The 14,365-nt window shown below is 35.8% G+C and overlaps 1 protein-coding gene across 3 annotated transcripts; it reads left to right on the top strand.

Moving 5' to 3' along the window:
* The first annotated feature begins 3,778 nt into the window (after window positions 1-3,778).
* znf207b (zinc finger protein 207, b) lies at window positions 3,779-13,144 on the top strand. 3 transcript variants are annotated; one of them, XM_048198133.1, is made up of 12 exons: window positions 3,779-4,044; window positions 4,445-4,571; window positions 4,667-4,805; window positions 4,903-5,088; window positions 5,166-5,241; window positions 5,326-5,396; window positions 5,794-5,936; window positions 8,631-8,723; window positions 9,169-9,381; window positions 9,573-9,738; window positions 12,423-12,596; window positions 12,812-13,144. In XM_048198133.1, the coding sequence occupies exons 1-11, from the start codon at window positions 4,004-4,006 to the stop codon at window positions 12,572-12,574; spliced, it is 1,407 nt and encodes a 468-aa protein (XP_048054090.1). In that variant the 5' UTR covers window positions 3,779-4,003; the 3' UTR covers window positions 12,575-12,596; window positions 12,812-13,144. The 3 variants fall into 3 exon arrangements, with proteins under 3 accessions (XP_048054090.1, XP_048054089.1, XP_048054091.1); XM_048198132.1 differs by having other exon boundaries at window positions 3,780-4,044; window positions 12,423-13,144; XM_048198134.1 differs by lacking the exon at window positions 8,631-8,723 and having other exon boundaries at window positions 3,784-4,044; window positions 12,423-13,144.
* Window positions 13,145-14,365: the final 1,221 nt, after the last annotated feature.

The raw sequence follows: 14,365 nt of genomic DNA, 5'->3' as shown, positions 1-14,365 counted from the left end.
TTGGAATTTGTCAAGTTTTTTGTTTTGTTTTGTTTTGTTTTTCTTTTCAAAATTACATTCACTGTAATGCTGGAGAAAGATTTTAGAAGAAACCTTTTGGTCCTGTTTAATGTTCGATGCTTGTAAAGGTTTCAGAGCTTATAAGTAACTAGGTTCAAAAACACTTTACAATAAGGTCTCATTTGTTAACATCAATTAATATATTAGACAACATGATCTAACTATGTGCATTAACTTTTTACAGTATTTATTCATCTTTTGTTAACATTAGGTAATAAAAAATATAGTTTTTTCAAGTTAGTTAATAAAATGTATAGTCATTGTTCATGTTAGTTTACAGTGCATTATCTATTAACATATGTAACTTTTGATTTTAATCATGCATAAGTAAATGTTAAAATGAATATTAACCAGGATTAATAAATGCTTTGAAGTATTTTTCATTCATAGTTCATGTTAACTAAAATAGTTAACTAATAAAAAGTTATTGTAAAGTGTTACCCAAAGTTTTGAATCTTTTCTTTTCTTTACATTTTGTTTGTATACATTTTTGTTTGTATCTTATTTATCATCTTATAGATCATACCGAATGATTTTATCTGAAAATGTAAAAATGCAGAAAGTGATGGGTAGGTTTTAGGTACCTTTGTATGTGAGGGAGAAAATGATAGTGCATATAAGCCTCTCTGTCCTCCAGACTCTTTCTATATGAGAGTTAAAGTGTTGTAATTGTTTGTGTTTGTATAGTGTTTCTTGGGTTTTTCTTGTGCATCAACAAAAAGGTTTTTGTGTATTTGTTTTAGAGATTGTTTTGTCAATAAATGTAGAGGGTTTCAATTTGCATTTGTGTTGATTGCAATATTTTGAAATATACTAAATTGTAACTTCATTATTATATGTAACTACAAATAATGTAATAACAAATGTAAATAATGTAATTACAAATGTATTAAATGATATAACAGTGTACATGTAAATTACATTGAAGTATATTTTAGTTCACATTAATTGCTTGTCAGTACATTCGGAAGTACACTTTTACCATATTTCAAAGTACATAAAAAATTGTATTAAAGTCGTACTTAAGTAGTTTAAAAAAAATCACTCAGAAATTCAACTTATTGCATTTAATATGAACTTAATCTGTGATATATTTAAATTTAATTACAAATAGAATGCACTTAAGCGGCTGAAAACATTACATTTAATTCACACTTAAGTGTATTAATAACTGATATTAAAATATATTTTATTTCACATTAATTGCTTGTCAGTACATTAAGCAGTGCACTTCAACTATATTTTAAAGATACTAGACGCAATTATGAAGGTTATCATAAAGTTGTATTAAAGTACCACTTAAGTTGTTCAAAAAAATCACTCAAAAGTTCAACTTATTGCATTTAATATGAACTTAATCTGTGATACATTTGAAATTAATTACAAATAGAATGCACTTAAGCGCTGAAAACATTACATTTAATTCACACTTAAGTGTATTTATAACTGATATTAAAATATATTTTATTTCACATTAATTGCTTGTCAGTACATTAAGCAGTGCACTTCAACTATATTTTAAACATACTAGACGTAATTATGAAGGTTATCATAAAGTTGTATTAAAGTACCACTTAAGTTGTTCAAAAAAATCACTCAAAAGTTCAACTTATTGCATTTAATATGAACTTAATCTGTGATACATTTGAAATTAATTACAAATAGAATGCACTTAAGCGATGAAAACATTACATTAAATTCACACTTAAGTGTGTTCTTTTTAAGTATATTATTTGTGCAATAAGTACACTTTATAAAAGTATACTAAAGTGCACTTTTTTTTCACAAGGGTGTCCCTGCTCTTGATATACAATCACTGATGAACATCTTTGGTTTTAATGAGAAGAAAAAAAAATCATACATGGTTGGATTCGAACCCAGAATCTCTTGCATGCTAAACGAAAATATTGCCTTCAATCCATCAGGACAATCTATTTTCAACACCGGATCCACGTATTTATTAACTAATATACATACTCTCAAGACATATTGTATTATAGCAGATGTAAGGAAGAAACTATCATATTAATTTTAATATCATATTATTATTATTGTAATAATACAATTACAATAATAATAATTGCAGAAGCCTTGTTTGCTGATGTTCTGTTGCAGGTCTATAGTCTCGCGTAGCCAGACCTTCAGACTGATGGCAGAAGGTCTGGACTCTATCGCAGCTTTCATTGGCCAAGGACCGCTCGAGGACATTTGACTGACATGTCTGCGATTTCCACAAAACTGTCTGTTCCACAAAAAATCGGGGCTAAACTCATGTAGTGTGTACCTGGCATTAGTTGTCTTAGTGACTGATTATGTCCTTGTTAAAAGCCCTTGTAAACATACATGTTTACTTCTTAAAAATGTCCTCCAACTAACTCCCTGGCTCACTATACAAAGACCAATGTTATGGTGTTATTTATTTATTTATTTTTTTCCTCAACTCAGAAGACACATAAACTTCAGCCCTGGCTATCTAAATAAGATATTATTTACAAAAATAATGTGTGCATTTTGCTGCAATCTTTGTTCAAATTCATATGTTATCTTGAAAGTGAAACAAATGGTTATTGTAGGCTATTATAGCTGTAACAGTTGTGTTCACAAGTTCTAAAATCTGACAGTCAACAGTTGGGTTCAGAGTACACTGTAAATTGTGGTAACCTGATTTTGTAAGTTTTTCTAGTTGATCTTACTCTTAAAAATGACTTTTGTTGATGTAACCTTGTGTTATTAAATTAGTTTGAGGGGGTCTTAATATCTCAATTGATGTTTTGATCCTTAATAAAGTCCTTAATATTGCAAGGATCATTATCCTTTTAAAAGAAAGAGAATTAAGAACACAACGATCCTTCTCAAATCTACAGTTGAAGGTGTTTGCTTTATATCTTATGGGTGCATTCTGATAACTCTAAACTGATTGATATGATATAATGAAATGAAGAGTGCCCCCTATTTTCATTTCTTTGAACAAGACATTTTTCTGATTAGGCCTATAGTTTTTGTTGTTGTTGCTTTATGGATAGATGCTCTGTTCTATGTTTGTAATGTGGGGGAAATGCAGTTTTAATGGTCTGAAATAATATAAAGGGCTACTGAATGGTGAATTTTAGCCTGCATCAGAAATGTCCTTTTATTGGAATAACTGCTACGAAGCTTTACCGAGTGTTTTGTTTTTTTATGAAGGCACTTTCAATGTTTTATTTTTTTTCTCTCTCTCCATTTTGTAAATCAGGTTCTGTTAAAAACATTAAAAATTTTAGAGAAGTCAATAACAATATACTTTGTGTGTATTCACTATCAAACATACAGACCTACATGAAGACATGATGTCACGGAACTGTCCTGTTTGAAGTTTCAAAATAAACAAAAAATATATCCATGGGTTTCATGTGACGTCACTGTATTTTATCGCCGCCAATAAATAATTAATTCCAAAATAATAATATGCAAATGTAATTTAAACGTTTACATAACGTGTGCACAATATTAAATTTGTGACTATTTTAAACAAGTATCCTTAATCCGCTAATATTTTGAAAGAATGTTACAAATTTGGGTTGCAAACAACAAAACACAGCATTCACGTTATCTATCAAAGAAAAAAGCCATTTCTATCAATTACTTGTCCTTTATCATTATACCTCTAGCCTAGGTCACTAAATACCTTGCAACATGAGGAAGGGCCTGTCTATGGGAAGGGCGTATGGAGTTATGGCTTTTCCTGCTGATGTTCTGCATGTGGGAGGGGATCGATCGATCGTCATCAGGAGCGCGCGACGCAGCTGCGTGTTTGCGTCATATGCCGCTGCATTGTGGGAGAAGAGATACTAGCGAAGCCGCGCCATTTTTGCGTAATTCGATCTGAAGTCGAGAATCTGTGTATCGTGACGGTTTTGAATCGTTTCCCTGTTGGATTAGAAGACGATAAGAAGTTATTATTAAAATGGGACGAAAGAAGAAGAAGCAAATGAAGCCCTGGTGCTGGTATCCTTTTCGTAACCCGATGCGGCCTGTTCAGTGCTGTGGTGCAGCAGCGTGATCATGAATTTGAGCTTATGCTGTCAGTTTCACACTGCGGTCACATTTATTGCTGCAAATTAAAATAATTTTAAAAGCATGTGTGTTTAGTTTTGGTAGAATTTGGTATCTTAATGCCGTTTTCGTTAGAATGTCTTGTTTGTTGGGGTTAAGAGAGTATTTAGACACAATAGCTGTCTAAACGTAGCTAGGCGCTTTCTGGGCGTTTTGGGCTGCAATGGTGATCTATAACTACAACCATATGCATTTTTAAAACATTAAAGTTTGATCTTAAACAATTCACATCTTTCTTTTTATTAAAAGTATTTTCTCCTCCCTTTAATATGATCCTTAACCAGAATTTAAGGTACTGCAACAGAGATTTTGATGATGAAAAGATTCTCATTCAGCACCAGAAAGCCAAACATTTCAAATGTCATATATGTCACAAGAAGCTGTACACAGGGCCTGGATTAGCCATACATTGCATGCAGGTATGTTTTATAACATATATATGTTGATGTTTGGTAAGGGGTATTGAATTAAATACCTTTTTTCTTTTCTTTTTTTTTTCTTTTTTTTTTTTAAGGTGCACAAAGAGACTATTGACGCAGTTCCTAATGCAATACCAGGAAGAACAGACATAGAACTGGAAATCTACGGCATGGAGGGTATTCCAGATAAAGACATGCAAGATCGGAGAAGAGTACTTGAACAAAAGTCGCATGGTACATTGTAGTAGTGCATAGGCAATCTCATTGTTTTGTAAAACGTCAATAGAATGGTTTGTCACAGAAATATAACCGTGTTGTGTTGTCTGAGCAGAGAGTCAAAAGAAGAAACAGAATCCGGATGATTCTGATGAGGAGGATGATGATGACGACGAAGCTGGACCTTCTTCATTTCAGCAGCCTGCTGCTCAGCCTCAGGCTGCCTACATGCCCCCAATGACCCAGCCAGGCATCCATCCTGGAGCTCAGGCCCAAGGCATGCCACATGCTGGTTATGCAGGTGTGTATGCTAGTAGTATACAGAATACAGCTAAAACAAAAGTGTGCCCTATTTAGACTTCGTATCTCTTCCTAAAGGCATGCCACCTATGTTGACTGGTGTCCCACCAATGATTCCTGGTATGCCACCAGTAATGCCAGCCATGCCACCTGGGTAGGTCTCAATGTTCAGTTATGTAAATTGTAATCTTATTTATTATGGTCCAGTGTGATTAGTCTTTGGTTTCATTTTGAATAGCATGATGCCAATGGGAGGGATGATGCCTCCTGGTCCAGCAATGCCTCCAATGATGCCTGGCATGCCACCAGGTCAGTGTTAAAGACAATCATTGGGGTTTAAATTATTTAAATAGACTAGTTAACATAAATAATTAACTGTCATTATTTTTAATGATAATTTGAATTTCTGCTTGGGTAAAAAATTAATTTATCCTCAAACTGAAAATAAATAAAATTTTGCTAATTAAACTCTACTGTTCAGGGTTTTGTGTTCTCAGATAAATTAAACTAGTGATAGTAAATTTATTTGGCAACAAGATGCCTCAATATTTAAGCTGAATAAATTTGACATTCTTAGCATAATTTTTGTTCATTGTGAAGTGCTTCCACATATTTACCTGTTATGGTTTATTACTGGTACACATGAAATAGACACTCAAAAAACCTTATCCGAGGTGGTAGTAGTAGACAATTTTCTTGTTTATAGGAATGCCACCCCATGTTGCCAGGCCTGGCATGCCTCCTATGGCACCTGCAGCCCCTGTCACAGCTCCTGGAATGGCCAGCAGACCAGCTGTACCTGCCACACAGTCTGTTGCTTCTAAACCTCTCTTCCCCAGCGCTGTGCAGGTACTGAACGTAGGGCTAGACTTACTTGTTTGCTGGATGAGTGTGTAGCCACTGTTTGGGAATTGATACATTTATGGGATCATCAAATAAGTTATTGGATCATAGATTTATTTACAGAAACAACCAAAAACCAGTGGGTATTGTAATGCCGGGTTCTGACTACATATTATTTTTGTTACAATAGTCACTGTCAGATTATATGATTTTTCTTTCTTTTTTTTTTGTGTCATGAACAAGAAACATGTCAGACTACACGTTGCTTCCTGACCAGTCATCACTTGTTGTCTTTAACGATGCGCATGATGACATCGAGAAGGTGGAAGTCTTCTGGAAAGTGTAAACAATGCGGCGTGCTACCTTAATGCTAATTTCAGTACTCACTGGTGTCATGTCACCTTCACAAACGAGTGTTTTTCAACCACACTGCTGTGGTCTTGAAATCAGTTCCCCACAAACTGTCAGTTAATGATTATCCTAAGTATATACGAATTATATTAATTAAAAATACGCATATAGCTTACTATATAATGCGTAGGAAAACATATTATGCATAATAAAACCAATTGAACGTAATTTCTTACACTTAACAATTAATTAATAATAAGGGGATTAATTAATAAAGTAGGGATATAACAGTTTTATGAATTTCGTGGTATCACGATAGCAAAATTGTGTGTTGCGTTACTGTGTTAATAATAACTAAAGCACCTAATTATGTTACATAGCCTACTTATTTTGTATGAAAACTAGCACATTAGTTACTTATGCATTTAAAAGTACCATTGTCTCAGTGCTGCACGAGCTCGCTCTCATAAACACAAACGTGCATGCACAGAGAGAGGAAAGATCATTGTAAAATGAAAATTGCCGTACTTGGTTTAAACTTTTATTTTTCTGTCTGAAAGCATTTTGAATTATCCATCCATGTTTTTAAGATTCGGTAAATGAGGGACGCTTTAGTTAACACAACCCCTTGTTATATACTAACTTTTATATATATATATATATATATATATATATATTTTTTTTTTTTTTTTTTTTTATCAAACATTAATTTACAGAATTGAATTAGAACAGAATATACCATTTTAATAAATGAAAATAGCCTATTTAAAAAAATGAAATATGATCAAGTCAAACTGCAAAATGCCTGAAGTGCAGAGGAACATACACTCAAAACACAAGCCAGAAATAGTTAAATTAGATAACCCAGAGTGATCAATAAATAAATTAAAATGAAAGAAATTATTAAAATAACAAAAGTATAGCCTAGCTAGAATTGTCAACTTGTCTTTTTAACTGCAGATCGACAATAAATGCTAAACTGGAGTGGCAGTCTTTTTAGCTAAACATTAAAAGAATCTAAAAATCAAATTACAACCGGCTGAAATAGTTTGAAATCACTTGTAGCTACCCTACCTGATTGAGAGAGAAAAATACAGTCTTTCACGCGATCTGCCTGTGTCCGTTGGAGTCTTTTCAAATAGCGCGCTATAGGCAGCTCGTTGGCCGACAGAAGCGCGCCGCAGTGTTTGTCGCTGAGTTGTATAGGACATGAGCTGTTGGCACAACTTGCATCATACGTTTTTTTTTTTTTTTTTTATCATCTTTTACCGTTTCAAAGTGCATCCAATTCTACACTTTATCCCAGGCATTGTTGAAGATTTAATCCCTGCCATAAAGATGCTCATCTGCCGGTCACGGATCATGGAAGTGAAACTTAAATCGGTCACAGGTTGGATTTATTCACGCACATTAAAAATATTTATTAAAATCTTCCTTTTCACATTTTTATTTATAGTATTAACATAATAGGCTGTATATTAACCTATTGGGAAAGAACCGGTATGTCTATGTAAAATCAGATATTGAGCGCCCCCATATCTCGTCTCATAACACCTCTGCGACGATTCGACTGTGAGATTGGTAGTCGAATCAGGGTCCTCCTATCGAAGATTCGAATCGTCGACTATTCGGGGTCACCCCTACTAGTTTCCATTACAAAACCTGTATAAAGGACTGTCAGGTTAGTTGTAGTTTGTAAATATAGCCTATTTGTTTTAGTTCATATAATTGAATGCGATTCACTTGTGGTTGTCAGTTTGTATAAGCACACATTGTGCAATGCAATATTAATCATGAATTTAAAAAATGCTTTTGAGCAGGTGTGAAACTCTTTAATTGGATCAAATTCAAAAACCTTTAACAGTCAAAATTATATTTACGAAGTTAGGTGTGTGTGTGCGTGTTAGTATGTGAGTGTTTTGTGTATTACATTCTCAAAAATGTGAAAATATTCAAAAAAAAAAAACCTAAAAACAAAAAATTCCGAGGTTGGCAGGTCTGGACATGGTTAATTTGTACATCATTGTAATGTTCAATAATTGTTTAACCCTTACAGCACTTTCCAAGTCTTCATTTGTCTTGATAATTTGTCTTCATTTGTCCCGTCATAATAGAGACGTACTTTTCTTTTTGTTTTTTTGACAAATATAGTGCCAGTAAAGGACAACAGCTACGCAGATCTTGCTGCTAAAGAAACTACAAGTCATTATAAACAGGCTTTTAAAGTCTTTGCACAAACACACAAGGCTCTCTAGAGTAATTGCCAGTTTACTTTGTGAGGTTGAATCCCGAGTTGAGTCTAAGGAAAGGGTTTTTTTTTTTTACTGTTATCCTTTCTCTCTGCTTCAGATGGGGACTGGTGTTGCGAGCCCCAGCGCCGCCCCTGCAAGTGCAGAGACACAGTCTGCCTCCTCTAAGCCTCTGTTTCCTAGCTCTGCCCAAGTACGCAGTAGTTTGTGTGCTTCTCTTTACTGCAGCACAGCATGCCGATCAGACGCTTGTTTCTGTCATTAGTATATATGCACATGCATATGAAGTTGTAGTGTTGGTATTTAGCTGCTTAATGATTTGATTCAGTTCTTGATGCATGCATATGCTTTTTGCGTTCAGCATATTATATGGACAATATATGTAATTGGCCACAAAAATCACTCCAAAAAGACAAGTACTTGTACTTGTCTTTTAACTACCTTTATGTTATATATTTTGTTTTTGTATGATTTTTATTATTTTCAAAACTGAAATTATTTCTTCAATTAAAAACAGCTCAATTTGACCTTTTTTTTTTTTTTTTTTTTTTTTTGGTGATTTGTCAGTGTGTGCTGTGATTGGGCAAGACCTTTTTTCTTTTCTTCAAGCATGTTTTGAAAATGTTTTTTTCTTTCAGGCGCAGCAGACTGTATCAAAACCATCATCAACCACCTCTGATTCTCCTAAAGTGACATTCCCAGCCTACACCCAGCCTTCCTCCACTCCTTCTGTTGCTGCCTCCTCCAGCACTGTGGCCAAGCCCCCTGCCACAGTCACAAGTAAGCCAGCCACCCTCACCACCTTGAGTGCTACCAGTAAGTTGATGCACCCTGATGAGGATATTTCGCTGGTGAGTGCTTGAGTTTTGCTCTAACTACTTTTTTGACAGTAAGTAATTGTGAATGCATTATCTGGAGTTAAAGAAATATTGCAAAAAGCACAAGTTTAACAATTAATGTTGCGCGAATACATGCAGTCCAAAGTATGTTCTTGTTACCTCAAGTGTCTAATTACGTTGTTATTGTCTTGGCCCCAATTCAGGAAGAGAGACGGGCTCAGCTGCCTAGGTACCAGAGGCTAATCCCTCGGCCTGGGCAGACTGCAGCGACTGCTGCCTCTGCTCCCCCTAGTGGAGCAGTGGGGGGAATGATACCTGCCCAGCAGGTTATACCTCCTCAGCAGCCTGGAATGAGGCATCCCATACATGGTAAGATTGCATCTGTAGGTCGTATTTCTTTTGACAGTTAGTCACTGTCACAGGGTTTTTCCTGCATTAAAAATATTTTGGCGATCACCAAAATTAATCTTAGTTCCTCCAAAGGTTTATTTGGTCATTTGATGTGCCGTTCTACTGTACTGGTACCTGCTGATAGCCATCTGCTTTAAAACACTCTTGTGAGTGTTTGTGTTTGTGCTTTGTGAAGAGCATCAAAGGTTTCTATTTACAATGTGTTTTTGCAGCTTTTGAGCTTTGTAGCCAGTCACAGACATCTGTTGCAATGTTAAGATGGTCAGAATCTACTCACACCACCCAAAATGGTGGATTCTTTTTGTTCAGCACGAGTTCTGCACGCTTGTGAATCCTTTCATTATAACCAACAAAGCATAAACAGTCAATAAGAGATTCATTACACAGCATAGAAGGCTTCATTGATTAAAATAGTTTTCGCAAGAATGCAGCTTTGTGTACCACGTCATACTTGACAGCTTCAGCGATTATAATGGCAGAGATCTTTGCTTGCTACACATTGAAAAGTTTCTGAATTTACAACCGTATTTAAAGGGTGACTCAGAGATATTTCAAATCCACTGTTTGGAAGTTAGTCGAGCCGAGTCCAACAACAAACGTCTAACCAGTTAGCATCAGGGGCGTATGACAGTCGAGGAGAGAGAACGAGCAAGAGGGAGATTTGAAAATAAGCGAGAAATGGGACACAATACAAAACAGCTTAAAAGAATACCACTGGAATGAAGGTTTATGCCTGGGCAAGTGCTTTAGGACCCGGTTATATTAGAAAAGCTTTCCAGCGCCGGAGAGTGCAAAGGGGGAGGGCCTGCTTTGATCCCGCTTCTCATGTGAGTACACTGGGTTTTGATTGTCTGGAGCTGCTGTGATGTTTGCGACTAACAACGAACACTTTGAATTTACTCGTGTGTACTGTACGTTCATTTTTTTTGTGCTTCCTTGTCGTTCATCAACTGCGCTTTATTTTTCGCATTTTGTTGCACATCAGCTGTGATGAACAGACATCCATTCGCATTGCATGTGTAACAGTGGCCAGATAGTGAGAGTTTAGCAGGTAAACCACTGCACACTGATTGCCGCTAGAGAATGAGGTGTTTAGTGTCATTGGTAGTGCATTCGCCTTGCATGCCAGCAGCGATCGGGCAGCGGTTCGAGACCGACTCGGAGCAGGGTGGTTAGTATTGGAGTGTGAGTTTTGGAGGCGGAGCAATGAGGAGAGGGGTGTGTTTGTTTGGGTTGATTTCAAATATCATCTGTGTCCAACAGCGTAGTTGTCAGATGAATCAGTGACAGTGATAATCATAGCAGTGGACAGAACAGAACAAAACAATGCACAGATCATTTGACATACAGCGTTAGATTAAACCTGCCACTTTTGTGTAATGTTGTTTTATTGTTCATTTCTAACTTTACAAATCAGTCACTGTTTATCAGAATGGTTGCCTAGCAACAAACAATGTAATGGTTATGTAATGAGGTCACAGGTGTACACAAACAGCAAATCATAATCAAGGACAGTGATTATCTGTTTATCATAATCATACTTGAATTCCATGTTGACATTAAAATAAGGGAATTTTAATGATAATTTGATTATCTCAAATCATTAAAGGGATAGTTCACCCAAAAATGAAAATTATCCCATGATTTACTCACCCTCAAGCCATCTTAGGTGTTTATGACTATCTTCTTTCAGATGAACACAATTGGAGATATATTTAAAAAATATCCTTGTTCTCCAAAGATTTATAATGGTAGTGAACGGGGGCGTGTTTTGAAGCCCAAAATAAATGCATCCATCCATCATAAAAAATAATCAGTAGGGCTCCAGAGGGTTAATAAAGGCCTTCTGAAACAAAACAATGGGTTTTTGTAAGAAAAATATCCATATTTAAAACGTTATAAAGTTTAAAAAAAAAAAAAGCTTCTGGCAGACGGCTGTGCACATTGATTTGCGCCGGAAGAGTGAACTCTGACCCAAGCCGTGATGCAATGACGAACGCGGAAGCGCAGAGGATAGAACAAAACAAAACACTGCACATGAATTGGGTATAAAAATATTATTGAAAGAAATTCCAAAGAGAAATGTCAGAGGATTTCGATAAAAGTGAAGAGGAGCTTGAGTTTGTTGCCCAGCACTATTTGTATTTAATCGTGTGAGGGGTTACTCATTTGGCGCAAGTCGACTTGCGGATTATGCGTATGGTCATCTGGCGGAAGCTAGCTTTTTTAGATTATAAAGTTTTAAGTATGGATATTTTTCTTACAAAAACCCATCTCTTCACTTCAGAAAGCCTTTAACTCCCTGGAGCCTTATGGATTATAATTATGATGGTTGGATGCATTTATTTTTGGCTTCAAAACAGGCCCCCGTTTACTGCCGTTATAAATCTTAGAAGAGCAAGGATATTTTTAAATATATCTCCGATTGTGTAGGTCTGAAAGAAGATAGTCATATACACCTAGGATGGCTTGGGGGTGAGTAAATCATGGGATAATTTTCAGTTTTGGATGAACTATCCCTTTAAGTTTGGCAGGTGTAACTCTGTCAAGGTGAGATGTATGCTTAATATTAGCAGTCAGTCTTGTTGAATTTATTATGTAAATGTAATGTTTAGTCCCAATATGTGTATTTTTGTTTTCAGGTCAGTATGGTGGTCCTCCACAGGGCATTCCTGGTTATATGGCTGGTGGCATGCCTCCTTATGGACAGAGTGCCCCAATGGTGCCCCCATATCCACCTGGGCCTCCCATGGGTATAAGGCCACCCGTAATGTCTCCAGGCAGCCGATACTGAAACAGCGCTGTCGTCCCACTAGGTTTGGAGGTTAAACCTTTTCTCATCTTGTGCTTTTAATGTAGCCAAACCAATGAGCTCTAAACCCACTGCTGAAGAAAAACTGGACATTTAAGATATGTTATATCACACAAAAGTATTGGATTCAGCCCTTAAATAAAGACTAAGAAGATAACAGCAGTATCAATGTTACAGTTGATACATGTATTGCTTTTCTTCCTATTGTGTTTCATTCAGGTTGTACAAGTACAGTATATTAGACAAAGGTTCATAATATATTGAAGCCGCTGGCCTAACAGTATCTCCATACTCAAGGCAAGTTCCCAGTAAGATTTCTGCTTTTATCTTGGTAGTGAAGCCCTCACAGCACCATACTGTGCTGTTGGACTTTACGTCCCCAACATCAGCTTGGTGAGGGCTTCAGATCACTGTTGTCATGGTGTTTTTTCTTTTAACCGTTTGCATCCATTTATTCAGGGTTTAAATAGCACAAGGGTAAATATGTGTCTCTCTGTATTTTTATTTTATTTTTTTGCTATGTGCATTGTAATAAAACATACTTAATTTTGATTTTTCTTCTTGATTTTGTTTTTGTGTGAGTGTTTCCTGTACAGTGGAGTCTTCAGGCAGGTTGGTTTTCTTGATAAAGCCATAATGTTACAGACACACTCGTTCTGTCAATAACAAATTTGTTCTGGAATGTTCATATAGGTATTTAGTCTATATTAACACACCATTAAGAGTCATTTATAGTAAAGAGTAAAAAAGTAATCCTCCTTAATATTTTTAACTGTCATATGACACATTTTTGCTTGATAACCCAGTTGCATGGATGAGCTTTCCAGAAGTTGGATTTGAATGCACCACACATTTGTCTGACATGACATGCTTGTGATATTTCTCAGTTACCAGTATTAAATTGGTACAATGGCTTGGAAGCATTTCCTGGTCTGCAGGTAAGACCCGCTGTGTGAATTATATTGCCAAGGATCCAGTTTTACTGCATGTTTTTTGTATTTAACCCATGAGTTTTAGTCTGTCATGTAATTGATTCATCACAAGAAGAATGTGACGTCTGTTTTAGCGTTTGGGGAAAGCAGGAAAAATTGACTGAAGATATTTACCAGTTAAGTGTTTGCCAGAGAGCCATACAATTTAGTTACATTTTTAGGGTAGCCGCCCCTGCTCCTGGAGATCTACCGTCTTGCAAAGTCGATCAATCACACTTGTACTACATAAGTTATAACCATGGTGTTTTGGATTACTTGAAAATTACAGGTGTAATCATGATGGAGCAGTGCTGGAGCTAAACTCTGCATGAATGTTGCTCTCCAGGATTGGGGTTGTCTACCCCTGCTTTAAATTTACTTTATTTCACACCAGGTTTTCATCTTTCCTTCCTACTTCAGTATTACTTGGGAATGCCGAGAAGTGTTGTTATGATTGTTGCTCCTGATTTAAAATAGAAAGGTAGGGGTTTTTTGGACTGATGTTACAAATGTGAAATAAACAATTGTAATTTAATTTGAGTTTGTGTTTCATTGCTTGGATTTTAATATGCATACAGTACCAGTCAAAATGGTTTTGAGGTTATTTTCCACACATGGTAACACCTTTTGTCCAGTGAGGTGCTAATTGAGATTCTTTTCCAACAGTCTTGAATAAACTTTGCTATATAGTGGAGATGGTTTGCCCGTAATAGAAAAAAAAAAAAAATAATCTTTTGGCAAAATTTCACATACAATACATGTATTAAATATTTCCTTTACACTCAACAAAAAAAAGGTTTGT

Source organism: Megalobrama amblycephala, linkage group LG7, assembly GCF_018812025.1.
Source record: "Megalobrama amblycephala isolate DHTTF-2021 linkage group LG7, ASM1881202v1, whole genome shotgun sequence".
Classification (NCBI taxonomy): domain Eukaryota; kingdom Metazoa; phylum Chordata; class Actinopteri; order Cypriniformes; family Xenocyprididae; genus Megalobrama; species Megalobrama amblycephala.
The sequence above is the reverse complement of the archived record's forward strand: the minus strand, read 5'-3'. Positions and strand labels throughout refer to the sequence as shown.